Raw genomic sequence first — 13,210 nt, forward strand, 5'->3', positions numbered from 1 at the left:
CACCACTGAGCATGATCGTTCCAGGCCTGCCCTCTGACCCATCTCTCTCGGCACGGTGCTCTCCAGGTCTGTCCTGGCGTAGGTCAGCAAGTTTCTTGACTTCCTCTTCCCTAAGGGCGGCTCGGTCACCCATGGGCGTCGCTGCCCGGCGTCTGCTTTATCCGCTCACCTGTGCTCGGGCTCTCGGCTTGTCTCCAGGTCCTGCCTCTGGCGTGGAGTGCCGCGGGGACAGAGGCGTGCAGATGGCTCTGTGCGTTGGGCTTTCGGGCCCTACGGAGTCGTTCTTGCCGGGACCACGGCGTGGGGGGACGGTCTGGAGCTGGGAGGAAGCGCGGCGTGATCGGGGGCATGCGGGAGGTGCCCGTCACGCTCAGAGAGGGCAGGGCTGGATCCACAACAGGGCAGCGGGGAGGGCGCTTGCCTTGCCCGTGGCTGGCCTGGGTTCGATCCCCGGTACCCCGTACGTTCCCCCGACCACCACCGAGAGTGACCCCTGGACACCGAGCCAGGAATAAGCTCTGAGCACTGCTGGGTGGGGCCCTCCTCCCCAAACAGCTTATTCCAAAGAGAAGAAAGGGCTGTAGTGGAAGTTGCGCTCCTGACAGTGAGGCGCAGGCCTGTCCGAGGGAAAGGGCGGGCGCCTGGGCGGAGGGGCTGGACTTTGTTCCGGGGCCACTTTCGGTGGGCTCGGGAGCCGTTCCCGACTCAGGGGCTGCTCTCGGCGTGGCTAGGGGGCCTCGGGGTGCCGGGGACGGAGCTCGGGACTCCCCGCCTGTGGTCCAGCCCTTGAAGCCGACTCCCCAGCCCTGGATTGGGGGCTTGGCCCCCGCCCCCCGCCCCATCTCTGCCAGGACCCCGCGTCTCTGACGGTCACGGTCACGCTGGCCCCTGTCCCAGCGCCCTGCCCGCTCCTTAGCAGCTGTGGGCAGAGGGGACCCTTTTCCGGGAGTCTCGGCTTCCCTCCAGGCCTGGGAGCTCAGGGTGGGGGTGTGCTGGGCCCCCCCATCCCCCCCAGCCCCATAGACGCTCCTTTCGCCCAGGTGACGTGTGAGGAGGAGGCCGGGGAAAGGCGACACTCGGCTCCCTTTGCCAGCCGCGCGCGCGGGGCCCGCCGGCTGCGGGGTGCTGGGGTGCCGTGGAGGGTGGCCCCCGGCGCGGCCCTGGACGCCTGCCCGGGCCCGTGGGGCCCAGGAGAGCCGGTTGTCAGGGGATCTGTTTTCTCACGGAGGGATCGGAAAGCCTTGGCCTGCCTCCCTGCTCGCTCCTCTTTCCCAAACCAGAGGCCTCTGACGCAGGATCTTTAAAAGACGGATACAACAGGGGCAGAGGTGGGACAGCAGGGAGGGTGCCGGCCATGCACGACGCTGACCCCGGTTCCATCCCCGGCACCCCCGACGGTCCCCCCCCCACTCAGGGAGCTTGGCCAGGAGTGATCCCCGAGCACCGCTGGGCGTGCACCCCCACCCCCCCATGAATAAAATAAGCAAATAAATAATGAAGACAGGAAGGAAGAGAAAGCAGATCGGGAGTCCGGAGGATGCCAGGCTGGCGGAGGGCGTGGGAAGTGTCCCCACTAGCTGGGAGGACCGAGGACAGGCTCTGCACACACCCTCGTGGCCCCCCGAGCACCGGCCACGAGACAGACCCCAGACACAGCCCTGGGAGCGGCAGCCTCTGAGCACCCCTGGGTGTGGCCCCAATGTCCTCCCCACCGAGGAGAACCCCAGGCCTGGCCCCAGCGTCCTCCCTACCGAGAAAGGTGTGCCCCTTGGCCCCCAGGTGTCACCGGGGAAGGTTGGGTTGGGTTTGTGGTCGCTCCTGGGTGCAGACTCTGGACCCAGCTGGGCTGGTCAGGGAGGGGCGTGGAGGACGCCAGGACCTCCCCAGAGGCCGGGGGGAGGCTCAGCGGTCACCGCACTGGGCCCCTGTGGTCAGTCCCCAGCGTGGCCTCATACGCCAGGACATGCTCCCAAGCACCGCCAAGCCCAAGCCGGGAGCCAGCCGGCCAGCTGGGTCGAGAATTGCCAGGAATGGGGCTGGAGCGATAGCACAGCGGGTAGGGCGTTTGCCTTGCACGCGGCCGACCCAGGTTCAATTCCCAGCATCCCATAGGGTCCCCTGAGCACCGCCAGGGGTAATTCCTGAGTGCATGAGCCAGGAGTAACCCCTGTGCAGAGCCAGGTGTGACCCAAAAAGCAAAAAAAAAAAAAAAAGAATTGCCAGGAAGTGGCCCCTGGGCCCCCTGGCCACTGTCCCCTGACTGCTGGCCCCCACCCAGCCCAAGGGCCCTGCCGATAAAAAAAAAAAGCCGCATAATATTTCACAGCCTCGAAGGACGTTGTTATAGGGCGCCCGGCGTGCACAGCTTTTTCATTTGCTTTCCTGTGCTCCGTTCATTTCTGCGACTGTCACCGCACTCCGTGTTAGGATCATTCTCCACGGCTTTCCTTGTTTGGGGCCACACCCGGTGGAGCTCAAGGGTCACTCCCGGCTCGGTGCCGGGGTCACGCCTGGCTGGGCTCGGGTGGACCATCTGCCGTGCCAGGGATCGGACCTGGGTGGGCCACGGGGCGGGCAGGCGCCCTGCCTGCGGCTCTGTCTCTCTCTGGCCCCTCTCAGTTTAAGTTTTTGGGGGCCACACCCAGCAGTGCCCAGGGGGTCCTCCTGGCTCTGCACTCAGGAATCACTCCGGGTGGTGCCACTCCTGTGGGGTGCCAGGGATCGTGTGCGAGGGAACCACCCGCTGTGCCATCCCCCGGCCCCTCCACCTCAGACCATCTTCCTCGCCTGCCAGGAACCCCCAGCAGCATCGTCAGCCCCAGGCAACGGCAAGTCGGCCTCCGTTTGCCGGGAGCTCCGGTCCTGTGAACGGCATCACGCAACACGCGCCCATGGGGTGGGGCTTCCGGCCTGAGTGGTGTGAGCCGGAGTCCGTCAGCCCCTCCCTCCCTCCTTCCCTCCTTACCTGCTTCCTCCTTCCTTCCCTCTTTCCTTCCCTCTTTCCTTCCCTCCTTCCTTCCTCCTTTCCCTCCTTCCCTACCCCCTTCCCTCCTTGCCTCTTCCCTTTCCTTCTTCCACCCCTTCTTCCTTCCCTCCTCCCTCCCTCCTCCCCTTCCTCTCTCTTCCTCCCTTCCTTCTACCTTCCTTTCATTCTTTCCTTCTTTTTTCTCTCTACTTTCTCTTTTTCTTTCATTTCTCTTTTTTTCTTTTTGCTTTTTTTTTTTGCTTTTTGGGTCACACCCAGCGATGCTCAGGGGTTACTCCTGGCTTTGCACTCAGGAACTACTCCTGGCGGTGCTTGGGGGACCATATGGGATGCCGGGGATCGAACCCAGGTCGGCCGCGTGCAAGGCAAACGCCCTACCCGCTGTGCTATCGCTCCGGCCCCCTCTTTTTTTCTTTCTTTTCCTTTCTTCATTCTTTCTCTTTCTTTCTCTCTACTTTCTCTTTTTCTTTCATTCTTTCTCTTTTTTCTCTTTTTCTCTTTTCTTTCTTTTCCTTTCTTTCTTTCATTCTTTCTCTTTCTCTTTCTTTCTCTCTACTTTCTCTTTTTCCTTTCTTTTTCTCTTTCTTTTGTTTCTTTATTTTCCTCTTTGTTTCTTTGTTTTCTTTCTTTCTTTCTTTCTTTCTTTCTTTCTTTCTTTCTCTCTTTCTTTCTTTCTTTCCTTCCTTCTTTCTCTTGTTGGGGGGTGCAGTGGTGTCACAGCCAGCAGTGCTCAGGGTTGACTCCTGACTCTGTGCTCCGGGGTCACTCCTGGAGGTGCTTGGGGGACCATTGTGGTGGTGCCAAGGACTGACACAAGTGTGTGCAAGGCAAGCGCCTTCCCCGAGTCCTGCCTCCCCACCCGCACCTTTTTACGGCTGAATAATATTCCCTCGCCTCGTGGTCTCTGCCTCATCAGAGGATGGTGCTCACTGTTCTCCCTTGGGGGCCGGGGTGGAGAATGCGGCCAGGGCACGTCTCTGCACAGGCGCCCGTGTATCACCTGCTTTTCTTATTTTGGCCCAGGAACAAGGGATGGTAACGCCGGGTCTCGTCTCCGAGGGCCCGGCCAGTCTGGGGTGTCGGGCAGCCGCCCCACCTGCCCTTCCGGTCGGCGGAGGGCGGGCCCGGCCTCCCCGCTGCAGCCCACGCTCCTTATCGCTGGTGATAACCGCCCGGGTGGGTGGGGCGGCACCGAGGCCACGCTTCCTGCGGAACACGTTTCCCGTGCGGGTTGGCCAGTGGGTGACTTTCATCAGAGTCGGGCTCATTTTTTTTCTAAAGGGTTTGTTTGCCCTTTAAACAAAAACAATTGAGTTATGGTTATGCGTGATATGTTCTGTGTAGAAAAGCCTTTTCAGACATGGGTTGATTTGACTCCTGCTCTGTGCCTCTTTGCACCCCTCTAACCCCACTCTGTGTGTGTGTGTGTGTGTGTGTGTGAGTGACCACACTGTCCGATGGTCTCTTCTCCTCTTTCCTTTTTTAAAATTTTTAAACAAAAAAGGTGTGTGTGGGGCTGGAGCGATAGCACAGCGGGGAGGGCGTTTGCCTTGCACGCGGCTGACCCAGGTTTGATTCCCAGCATCCCATAGGGTCCCCTGAGCACTGCCAGGGGTAATTCCTGAGTGCAGAGCCAGGAGTGACCCCTGAGCATTGCTGGGTGTGACCCAAAAAGCAAAAAAAAAAAAAAAGCTGTATGTGTGTGTGCGTGTGTGCATGTGTGCGCGTCTGTGTGTGCATGCATGTGTGTGCATGTCTGTGTGTGTGCATGTGTGCATGTCTGTGTGTGTGTGTGCATACGTATGTGTACGTGTGCGTGAGTGCGTGTGTGTATGTGCAGATTTGAAGCTCGGGACTTACTCCTGGTTCTGTGCTCGGGGTCGCTCCTGGCAGTGTGTGTGGGACTGTGTGCAGGGCTGAGGTCTGCTGTGTGCCGGGCCAGTGCCTTCGTCCCTGCGTGACTGTCAGGCCCGGTCCCCCTCCATGCTGCGGGGTCAGAGGCAGGCGTGGGGCGTCTGGACGGCCCCCACCTTCCCTTCCATGGCGGGGGCCTTGGGGGCGGGGAAGTGCCGGCCTGGCCTGGCCCGGGTCATGAGGAGACAGACTGGCCTCTATTTTCTCCTTGGCGGCTCCTTTTAGCTGGTACATTTTGGTCTCTGATCTATTTTGAGTTGGTTTTGGCACCGGATGTGAGCCCTGAAGGTGTGGGAGGGAGAGAGGCGCAGCGTGGCGGCGGGTGGAGGGACGGGGGCTGGGGGGAGTCCCCGCGGGCACAGCCCCAGGAAGGCCCCCCCCGGACTCCTTTGGGGTATGTGAGACCCAGGATGAGCTGCGAGGGCCTGAGGGCCAGGGAATGCCCCTTGTGTCCCTGGGGTGTTAGGGAGTGACCCCTGACCCCTGACCCCAGGCCCCAGAGCGACGACCTAGCAGACGGGCCCCCAGAGGTGGGTCGCCTTTGGTTTGTGGGTTTGGGTTTTGGGTTTGGGGTCACACCCGGCGCTGCTCAGGGCTTCCCCCGGCTCTGCACTCAGGAGTCACTCCTGGCGGTGCTCGGGGGACCCTGTGGGATGCCGGGGATCGAACCCGGGTCTGCTGCCTGCAAGGCAAGAGGCCTCCCGGTGGTGCTGTGGTTCTGGCTGGCCCAGGACCAGTCTGCTCTGGGGTCCCGTCTGAGAGGGGGGAGCCGGGAGGGGCACCGCGGGCGCTCGTGAGGGACCCGGGGGACCCTGCAGGGCCGTGGCGGCTGCGTCTCCGAGGTCAGGGGACCAGGTGGGACCAAGGAGTCTGCATGTCTGGGACCAGCCCGCCCCGCCCCCCCTACTCCAACCCCCCCCCACACTGGTGGGCGCTGGTGCCCCCCCCTCACCCCTGCCTGGCCTGGGCCTCCTGGTCTGCTGCGAGTGCCCCAGTACCATCACCACGGGAAGGTCACACTGCCCTTCCGGCCCCCGGCCCCCGCCGATGGCTTTCCTGCCCGGTTGGCGGCCCCCCGCCCCCTAATGAGGGGTCCAGACTCAGCAGAGCCCCCGGGGGTCTGCCCGCACGGGCATGCAGGGGCCATATCACAAGGAGTCACCAGACGCCAGCCTGCTCCCCCCGCCCTGCCCCCACCCCAGTCTCTGGGCGCCGTTCCCCGCGCAGGCCCCCGGGAAGCTGGCGGGTGGGTTGGGGCTGGCGTGGGCTTCCCCCCTACCCCCCCCCCCCCCCCCCCCCCGTCCAGGCCCGGAGGGGCGGGGACACTCTCCCCGCGAGGGGCAGGGCGGCACGCAGACCCGCCCCCCTGCCTTGCGGGTCCTACCCTTCGGCGCCGAGTGGACGCGGGTTGTGCGACAGGCGAGCCTGACCCTGTCCCCTCTGCTGTGTCCCCTGTGCCAGGCGCGGCCCCGGCAGGCGTCCCCCGTGACCACGAGCCCCCGGAGGAGCCACAGTTTCTGCCGGGACAAGAGGAGCGGGCCTTTGGTGGTGAGTGCCAGGGCCCCAGGGGCGGGAGAAGCGGCCCCACCGGAGGGTGCTCGCTGGACAGTGCTCGGCGGCGTGGCTGGGGAAACTGGCTTCCCGATTTCTCGCCACAGCAGATCCGGAAATCCTGGGCGTGGAGCCCTGGGTTCGCGAGTCCCCAGGCGATTCTCTTATCTGCCTGCTTGACCCGTTGCCCCGTGGTCCCGCGTGTTCCTGAGCTGCGGGCCCGGGATTCTGGGCTCGGGAAGGATGGGGGAAGGTGGTATGCAGGGGCCTGGCCGGGTCGTGGGGGACGGCTGGGGGTGGCCGGGCGAGGAGGTTCTGAACCCCACCTCTCCCGCCCCCCCAAGCTGGATGCAGATCCTGCCTCCCATGCACACGTGCCTGGGGCCTCAGTTTCCGCGTCTGTAGAATGGGGCTACGGGCGGCAGCCTCCTCACAGCACTAGTGCGGGGCTCTGCTGGGGGTCCCACGGGAATGGGGTCACAGCCCCCAGACGCCCCAGGGAAATATGGCTACCCGCGTCGATACTGCCTTCCGGCGTCAGAGGGCGAGCTCTGACCCCTGGTGTGTGTGTGTGTGTGTGTGTGTGTGTGTGTGTGTGTGTGTGTGTGTGTGTGTGTGTTGGTGGGGGCCTTTCCCATCCCCTTTCAACCCGATGACCCCGAGAGTAGGAGAGTGGCGTCCAGGGACCCCCCTCCCTTCCCGCTGTCGTCCTCGAACCGACGTTACTTCCCTGGCTCCCGGGGTCTGCTGAGCCCCCTCCTGGCCCCTGAGGCGGGCTGGGAAATGGGGAGCAGGGACCGGACCCCGCCTGCCCCCGGCAGCTCCGCGACCCCTGGCAGCCCCCCCGCCCCCACCCCACGCCCCGGACTCGGCCACGTTCGGGGCCTGCCCAGTTTCTCTGCTGGACGTGCCCTGGACGAGACCCGCCTGCCCTTCCCCGTCGCAGGGGGCAGCTCGGCTGGTGTGCGGGTGCGTGGCTCGGGGTGTGTGTGTGAGAGACAGAGACAGAGACAGAGGGAGGAGAGAGTGGGAGAGTGGGAGCACTGTTTCCGGAGCTCTCCCTCCTGGCGCTCCCTCCCTCTGCAGTGTGTCCCTGCGCCGAGATGCTCAGCCTGACCCTGGAGGGGGCTCGGACCCGGGCGACCCCTGGGCCCCTCACCCGGTTGGCCGCACTCGGGCCTGTAACTGCTCGGAGGTGTCTGTCTGTCTGTCTGGCTCCCGACAGGTCTGTGCTCTTCGTTTGGGGGCCACACCCAGCTGTGCGCAGATGCTTCCTCCTGGCTCTGTGCTCAGGGGTCCGTCCCTCCTGGGCCAGTGCCGGGGATCATCGAACCCGGGTCGGCCGCGCGCCCGGTGAGCCCCCCAGCCGCCGTGCCGCTCTCCTGGGGGGGTTTATCTGGGCTGCGTTTGTGAGCAGGTTTGGACGGACGGACTGGCCGGTGGGGGGGGGGGCGCCTTCGGGTTCTGAAGGCCGGGGCCGGGGCTCCAGGGAGGACACGCACTGGCCCAGGACGGGGGCTGTCACAGCCTGTATGACACAGGGGCGGGGTGCGGGGCCCTGGGGCGCCTGGAGATGTCACCTGGCCGCATCGGCCACTCCCCCACCCCACGGGGCAGTTTCCCCGGCTTTTATGGGGGTCTGGGGGAGAGGCGCCCCCTCCTGGCAGCCCACCATGCTGCCCTCTTGGCACAGGGATCTCCCGGGGCCGACTCTAGGGGGGTGCAGGGGTCCCATCAGAAGGGCTGGAGGATAGGACATGGGGAGCCGCCCCCGGCTTCGGTGACAGGCTCGGGGGTCCGTCCCAGGTTAGCCGACCTCGCGTGAGAGTAGTGACTGCAGGGCCTTCCCAGAGTTCTTTAGTTGGGTTTGGGGCCGCTCCCTGCTCAGGGGTCCCTCCTGCTTCTGCACTCAAGGGTCAGTCCGGGCAGGGCTCAGGGGCCCACCGGGGGTGTCGGGGTTCGAACCTGGGTCTGCCGTGTGCAAGGCGGGCGCCCTCCCTGCCGTGCTCGCTCTCTCTCTCTCTCTCTCTCTCTCTCTCTCTCCCTCCCTCCCTCTCTCCCTCTCCCTCTCTCTCTCCCTCCCTCTCTCCCTCCCTCTCTCTCTCTCCCTCCCTCTCTCTCTCCCTCTCTCTCTCTCTCCCTCTCTCCCTCCCTCCCTCTCTCCCTCCCTCCCTCTCTCTCTCCCTCTCTCTCTCCCTCTCTCTCTCCCTCTCTCTCTCCCTCTCTCTCTCTCTCTCCCTCTCTCTCTCTCTCTCTCCCTCCCTCTCTCTCTCTCTCCCCCTCCCCCCCCCTCTCTCTCTCTCCAGCCCCATCTCCAGCCTCTGACCCCGGCAGTTCTCACAGGGGTGGCCCCAGCGAGAGCGGCCGCCCCCACCCCTGCAGTGCCCGCTGGGTTTGGCCGGCGTGGGCCCTGAGCCAGCGGCCGGCCCTGCCCGGGCAAGCCAGGGAGACGGCAGGCATGAGGCAGGCATGAGGGATGCAGCAGGGAGCCGGCCACGCCGAGCCGGCCACACGCCCGGTGTGGGGACGCCAGCAGCCCGCTGACCTGTGACTGTCCACTCGCTGATTCTTGTTTTTCTCCACGGGGCTGAATGACCTGCGTGACCGGGGGCCCGGCTGAGTGAGGATCTGCCTGTGGGTTAAACCAGCCGGACCAGGAAGTTTTTGTTTCTTGGGCCTTAGAACGCGGCTGATCCCTGGGGCCAGAGGTTTATTGTCTGGGGAGGATTTTATATGCACCTCTTGGCCTGCGCTCCCCCTCCCTTCCTCCCTCCCCCTCCCCCTCCCTCCCCCACCCCTTCCTTCCTCCTCCCTCCCCTCCCCCCTCCCCTCTTCCTTCCTCCCTCCCCTCTTCCTCCCTCCCTCCCTCACTCCCCCTCCCTCCTTTCCTCCCCCTCCCTCCCCCTCCCCCTCCCTTCCTCCCCCCTCTCCAATCTCCTGTCCACTTACTAACCCTGTGCCCTTTCGTCTGCTTTCCTCCTCCTCCTCCTCTTCCTTTGCCCACCCGCCCACCCATCCATGCGTCCTTCCAGTCTGTCCTCCACCCAGTTGTGAGTCCATAGATCCGAGTCTTTAGAGATGGGTAAAGTTAATGCCCTTCCTTGCCGGCTGGCGTTTATGGACTATAAACGGGTAATGATATGTAACCCGGAATGACGATTGCTGGCCACTCGTTTATTCCCCTGCCCACGCATTCGCTCCATAAGCCTCGAGTGAGAACTGACTCCGCGAGAGCTTACGAGGCTCCCGCCTTCCCAACCTGATGCTGGGATCTGGGACGACCAGTACCAACAAGGAGCCAGACTCAAAAGACAGGCATTCGGAGGGTACCAAGTGTCTCATGGGACGCAGAGTAGGGCGCTGGGAATCCAGAGTGACTGGAGCAGATCAGAGGGTCTGATGTATTGGGGACCAGGGAGGGCCCTACTGAAGGAGTAGGACCCAGCCATGAAGGACCAGAGGGGAAGCATCAGAGGGATCAGCAAGTGCAAAGGCCCAGGGGCCACTATCAGAGGAAACAGCAAGTGAAAAAGCCCTGGGGTGTGTTGGACAGAGCCACACTGCTGATATTGGTAATGCTACTGCTGCTGTCCATGGCGCCGGCGTGGACAGAATGGACGAGCAGGACCTTGGTGGCAGTCAGATCACACCGGGCCTTGCTGACCACTGTAAAGAAGATAGTTGGGGAGTAAGCATAGAAGAGGCTGCTTTGGTGAGTGCAGAGGAGGAGGGGTGAGCAGGGGAGGGGTGTCTTGTAGATTCTGGAGAAATCCAGAATCGTGTCAGATCTAGGTTCAGTGGAAGGAATGTGCCAGGAGGAAGGAATCTGACGAAGGGGAGTGGCCAAGCTTACGTGAGACCTGAGGGGCCGGAGAGATAGCCCAGTGGGTAAGGCTCTTGCCTTACATGCGCCGACCTGGGTTCAATCCCCCGTATCCCCTGTGGTCCCCGAGCACGGAACCAGGAGTAATCCCCGCACACCACTAGGTGCGGTTCAAGAGCCAAAACCAAAAAATATTTTTTTGAAAATTATTTTTAAATTAAAAAATTGAGAGACCTTAATTAAAGATTTGAGAGACCTTTTCCCAGGAGCTGTGGGGGTGGGGAGAGATGCCTGGGAGGGGTGTCGCCGGGGCGGGCGGAGATTGGCAAGGCCTGGACACAGGGACCCTAAGCAGGTACCTGCCCGCGACAGCCTCCCCTGGAGGGAGCCGGTCCTGGTAAGGGCCCCTCAAAGGTGCAGCTCTGCCGCCCTCTAGTGGACACGGCCGGGAGTGGTCGGGGGAGGAAGCCGCAGGAGACCAGGTCATCTGGGTCCGGCCAGGAAAACGGCCTCTGGCTTGGGTCAGTACGCCGCGGAAATGCCGGCTTCACCAGGGGGAGCTCACTCCTGGGGCTCCCTAACGACAGCCACAGAACCGAGGGCGGCCACGACCGCCAGCCGGGCCCCGAGCTGTGCCCTCCCCGCCTGGTCACTGGGTCTCTCTGAGGCTGCTTAGTTGGGAGTCCCGGTACGGGATTGCTTAGGACGTGGCCGAGCCTGGCTCCCTGGCTTCACAGGACACCCCCAGCCGCCTGGGCTGGGGCCAGTCCCGTTCCGCAGGGGAGCGCACACCTCCCGTGTCACTCGCTGCATGGGTTCCCGGTGGTCTCCACGCCTGTCGTGAGTGAGGCCTCTGGGAGAATCCATCTACACAGCCCTGCTGTCGCCTTCGGGCACATGGGGGCGTGGGAAGGGGGTGGTTCGCCAGACGTTTGGAAACACGGTAACTCTGCACGGACCCTTCGAGGAGCCATTTCCTCGGCTGCCACAGGCCATTTGATGTCCCCCCGGCCTGGCTGAGGGTTTGGTCCCCCGTCTCCTCCCTGTGCTTGTTGTTTCTCGGTGTCTGTGACATGATTGTCAGCCAAAGGGGTGTGCGGTGTGACCCCCTGGCATTTGAGTCATACTCCCTGAGAGCCCAGGAGTGTGGGGCGTCTTTCCATGCGCCTGCCGATTGCTCCTGTGTCATCTTGGCCCACTAGAACTTTCTTTTGGCCTTTGGGCCATGCTGGGGGATGCTCGGGGGCTACTCCGGGCCCAGAGGTCACTCCTGGCGTGGCTAGGGGGACCGTATGGGGTGCCGGGCATCTCACCCCGGGTCAGTCACGTAAGGCAAGTGTCCTGCCCGCTGTGCTGTCTCTTGGGCCCCCCATTGTAAAAATCAGGTTGTTTCTCTCTTGTAGGATTCTTACACGTAAGTTACAGACACGGGTCTTTGTGTGAAATGATGCAGTTCTGTATCGTGTTATGTCGATCATATGTGCATGTCTGTGTTATCTGGATTGTGTGTGAATGTTTGTGTTATAGATCATATGTGTTATATGGATTGTGTGTGCATGTCTGTTACATGGATTGTATGTGCACGTCTGTTATATGGGTCATATGTGTTTTATGGATTGTATGTGCCTGTTTATATTATATAGATTCTACGTGCATGGCTGTGTTACATGGACCATATGTATAGGTCTATTATATGGACCATATGTGCATGTCTGTGTTATATGGACAGCATGTGTTAAATGGATCATATGTTTTATATGGATTGTATGTGCACGTCTTTTATGGATCATATGTGTTAAATGGATAATCTGTGTTATATGGATTATATGTGTTATTTGGATTATATGTGCACGTCATGTTAAATAGATCATGTGTTATATGGACCATATATGTTATATGGATTGTGTGTGCAGTCTGTGTTTTATGTATCATATGTGTTAAATGGATATTATGTGTTATATGGATCATATGTGCAAGTCTGTGTTATGGATTATATGTCATATGGATCATGTGTTATATGGATCGTATGTGCATGTACGTGTTGTATGGATTATATGTTATATGGATTGTGTTTGCATGTTTGTGTTATATGGATAGTATGTGCACGTCTGTGTTAAATAGATCATGTGTTATATGGATTGTATGTGCATGCTTGTGTTATATCGATCGTTAGTGGCTCCCAGGGCTGGAGCAATAGCACAGCCAGTAGGGCGTTTGCCTTGCATGTGGCCAACCCGGGTTCGATTTCTCCGTCCCTCTCGGAGAGCCCAGCCAGCTACCGAGAGTATCCCGACCGCATGGCAGAGCCTGGCAAGCTCCCTGTGGCATATTCGATATGCCAAAAACAGAAACAACAAGCCTCACAATGGAGACGTTACTGGTGCCTGCTCGAGCAAATCGATGAGCAATGGGAGGACAGTTCTGCAGCGCTACAGTGCAGTCCCAACCTGGCATGCGCGCACGCCCTCTTGTGGAGCTATGCGGGATCGTGCGCGCTGGTGCCGGCCGGCCGCTGGGGGGCGGTGTAGGAGCCGACGCACCTTCTCCAGCATCGGGTTCCCGCGTCCTGTCCACAGCGCACTGCCGCGGGGTCTCGGGGGGGAAGCGGGCCCGCGGGGTGAGCCTCCTGGTGCTCTCTCAGGCGTCCCCCGTCAGACCCGCCACGACGGCTGGCCTCTGCCCGCGTAGCAGGGGGCCTTGGGTGAGCCCCGGATTCCAGGGCAGCCGCCCGCCCGCCCGCCCGCCGCGTGCCTGAGAGTCACCGAGCAGCTCAGCACTTACCCGGCTGGCTGGGGGCCACACCCAGCAGTGCTCAGGGCTCCGTCCTGGCCGCGCTCGGGGTCACTCCCGGCACTTACTCCCGTGGGCTGGTGGTCGCGACGTGTGGCAGTGGGTTCCCCCGCGCCCGCACGGTCCCCGCGGGAAGCCCACGGGCC

The 13,210-nt window shown here is 62.0% G+C and overlaps 1 protein-coding gene across 2 annotated transcripts in view; it reads left to right on the top strand.

Moving 5' to 3' along the window:
• KIAA1671 (KIAA1671 ortholog) overlaps positions 1 to 13,210 on the top strand; it is a 160,170-nt gene that overhangs the window by 61,293 nt on the left and 85,667 nt on the right. For both annotated transcript variants that reach the window (XM_055146823.1, XM_055146822.1), the window contains exon 5: positions 6,362 to 6,448. In XM_055146823.1, coding sequence (XP_055002798.1) covers positions 6,362 to 6,448 — 87 coding nt within the window. The remainder of the gene's footprint in view (positions 1 to 6,361; positions 6,449 to 13,210) is intronic.

The sequence above is a fragment of the Sorex araneus genome, chromosome 9 (genome assembly GCF_027595985.1).
Source record: "Sorex araneus isolate mSorAra2 chromosome 9, mSorAra2.pri, whole genome shotgun sequence".
Taxonomy (NCBI): Eukaryota; Metazoa; Chordata; class Mammalia; order Eulipotyphla; family Soricidae; genus Sorex; species Sorex araneus.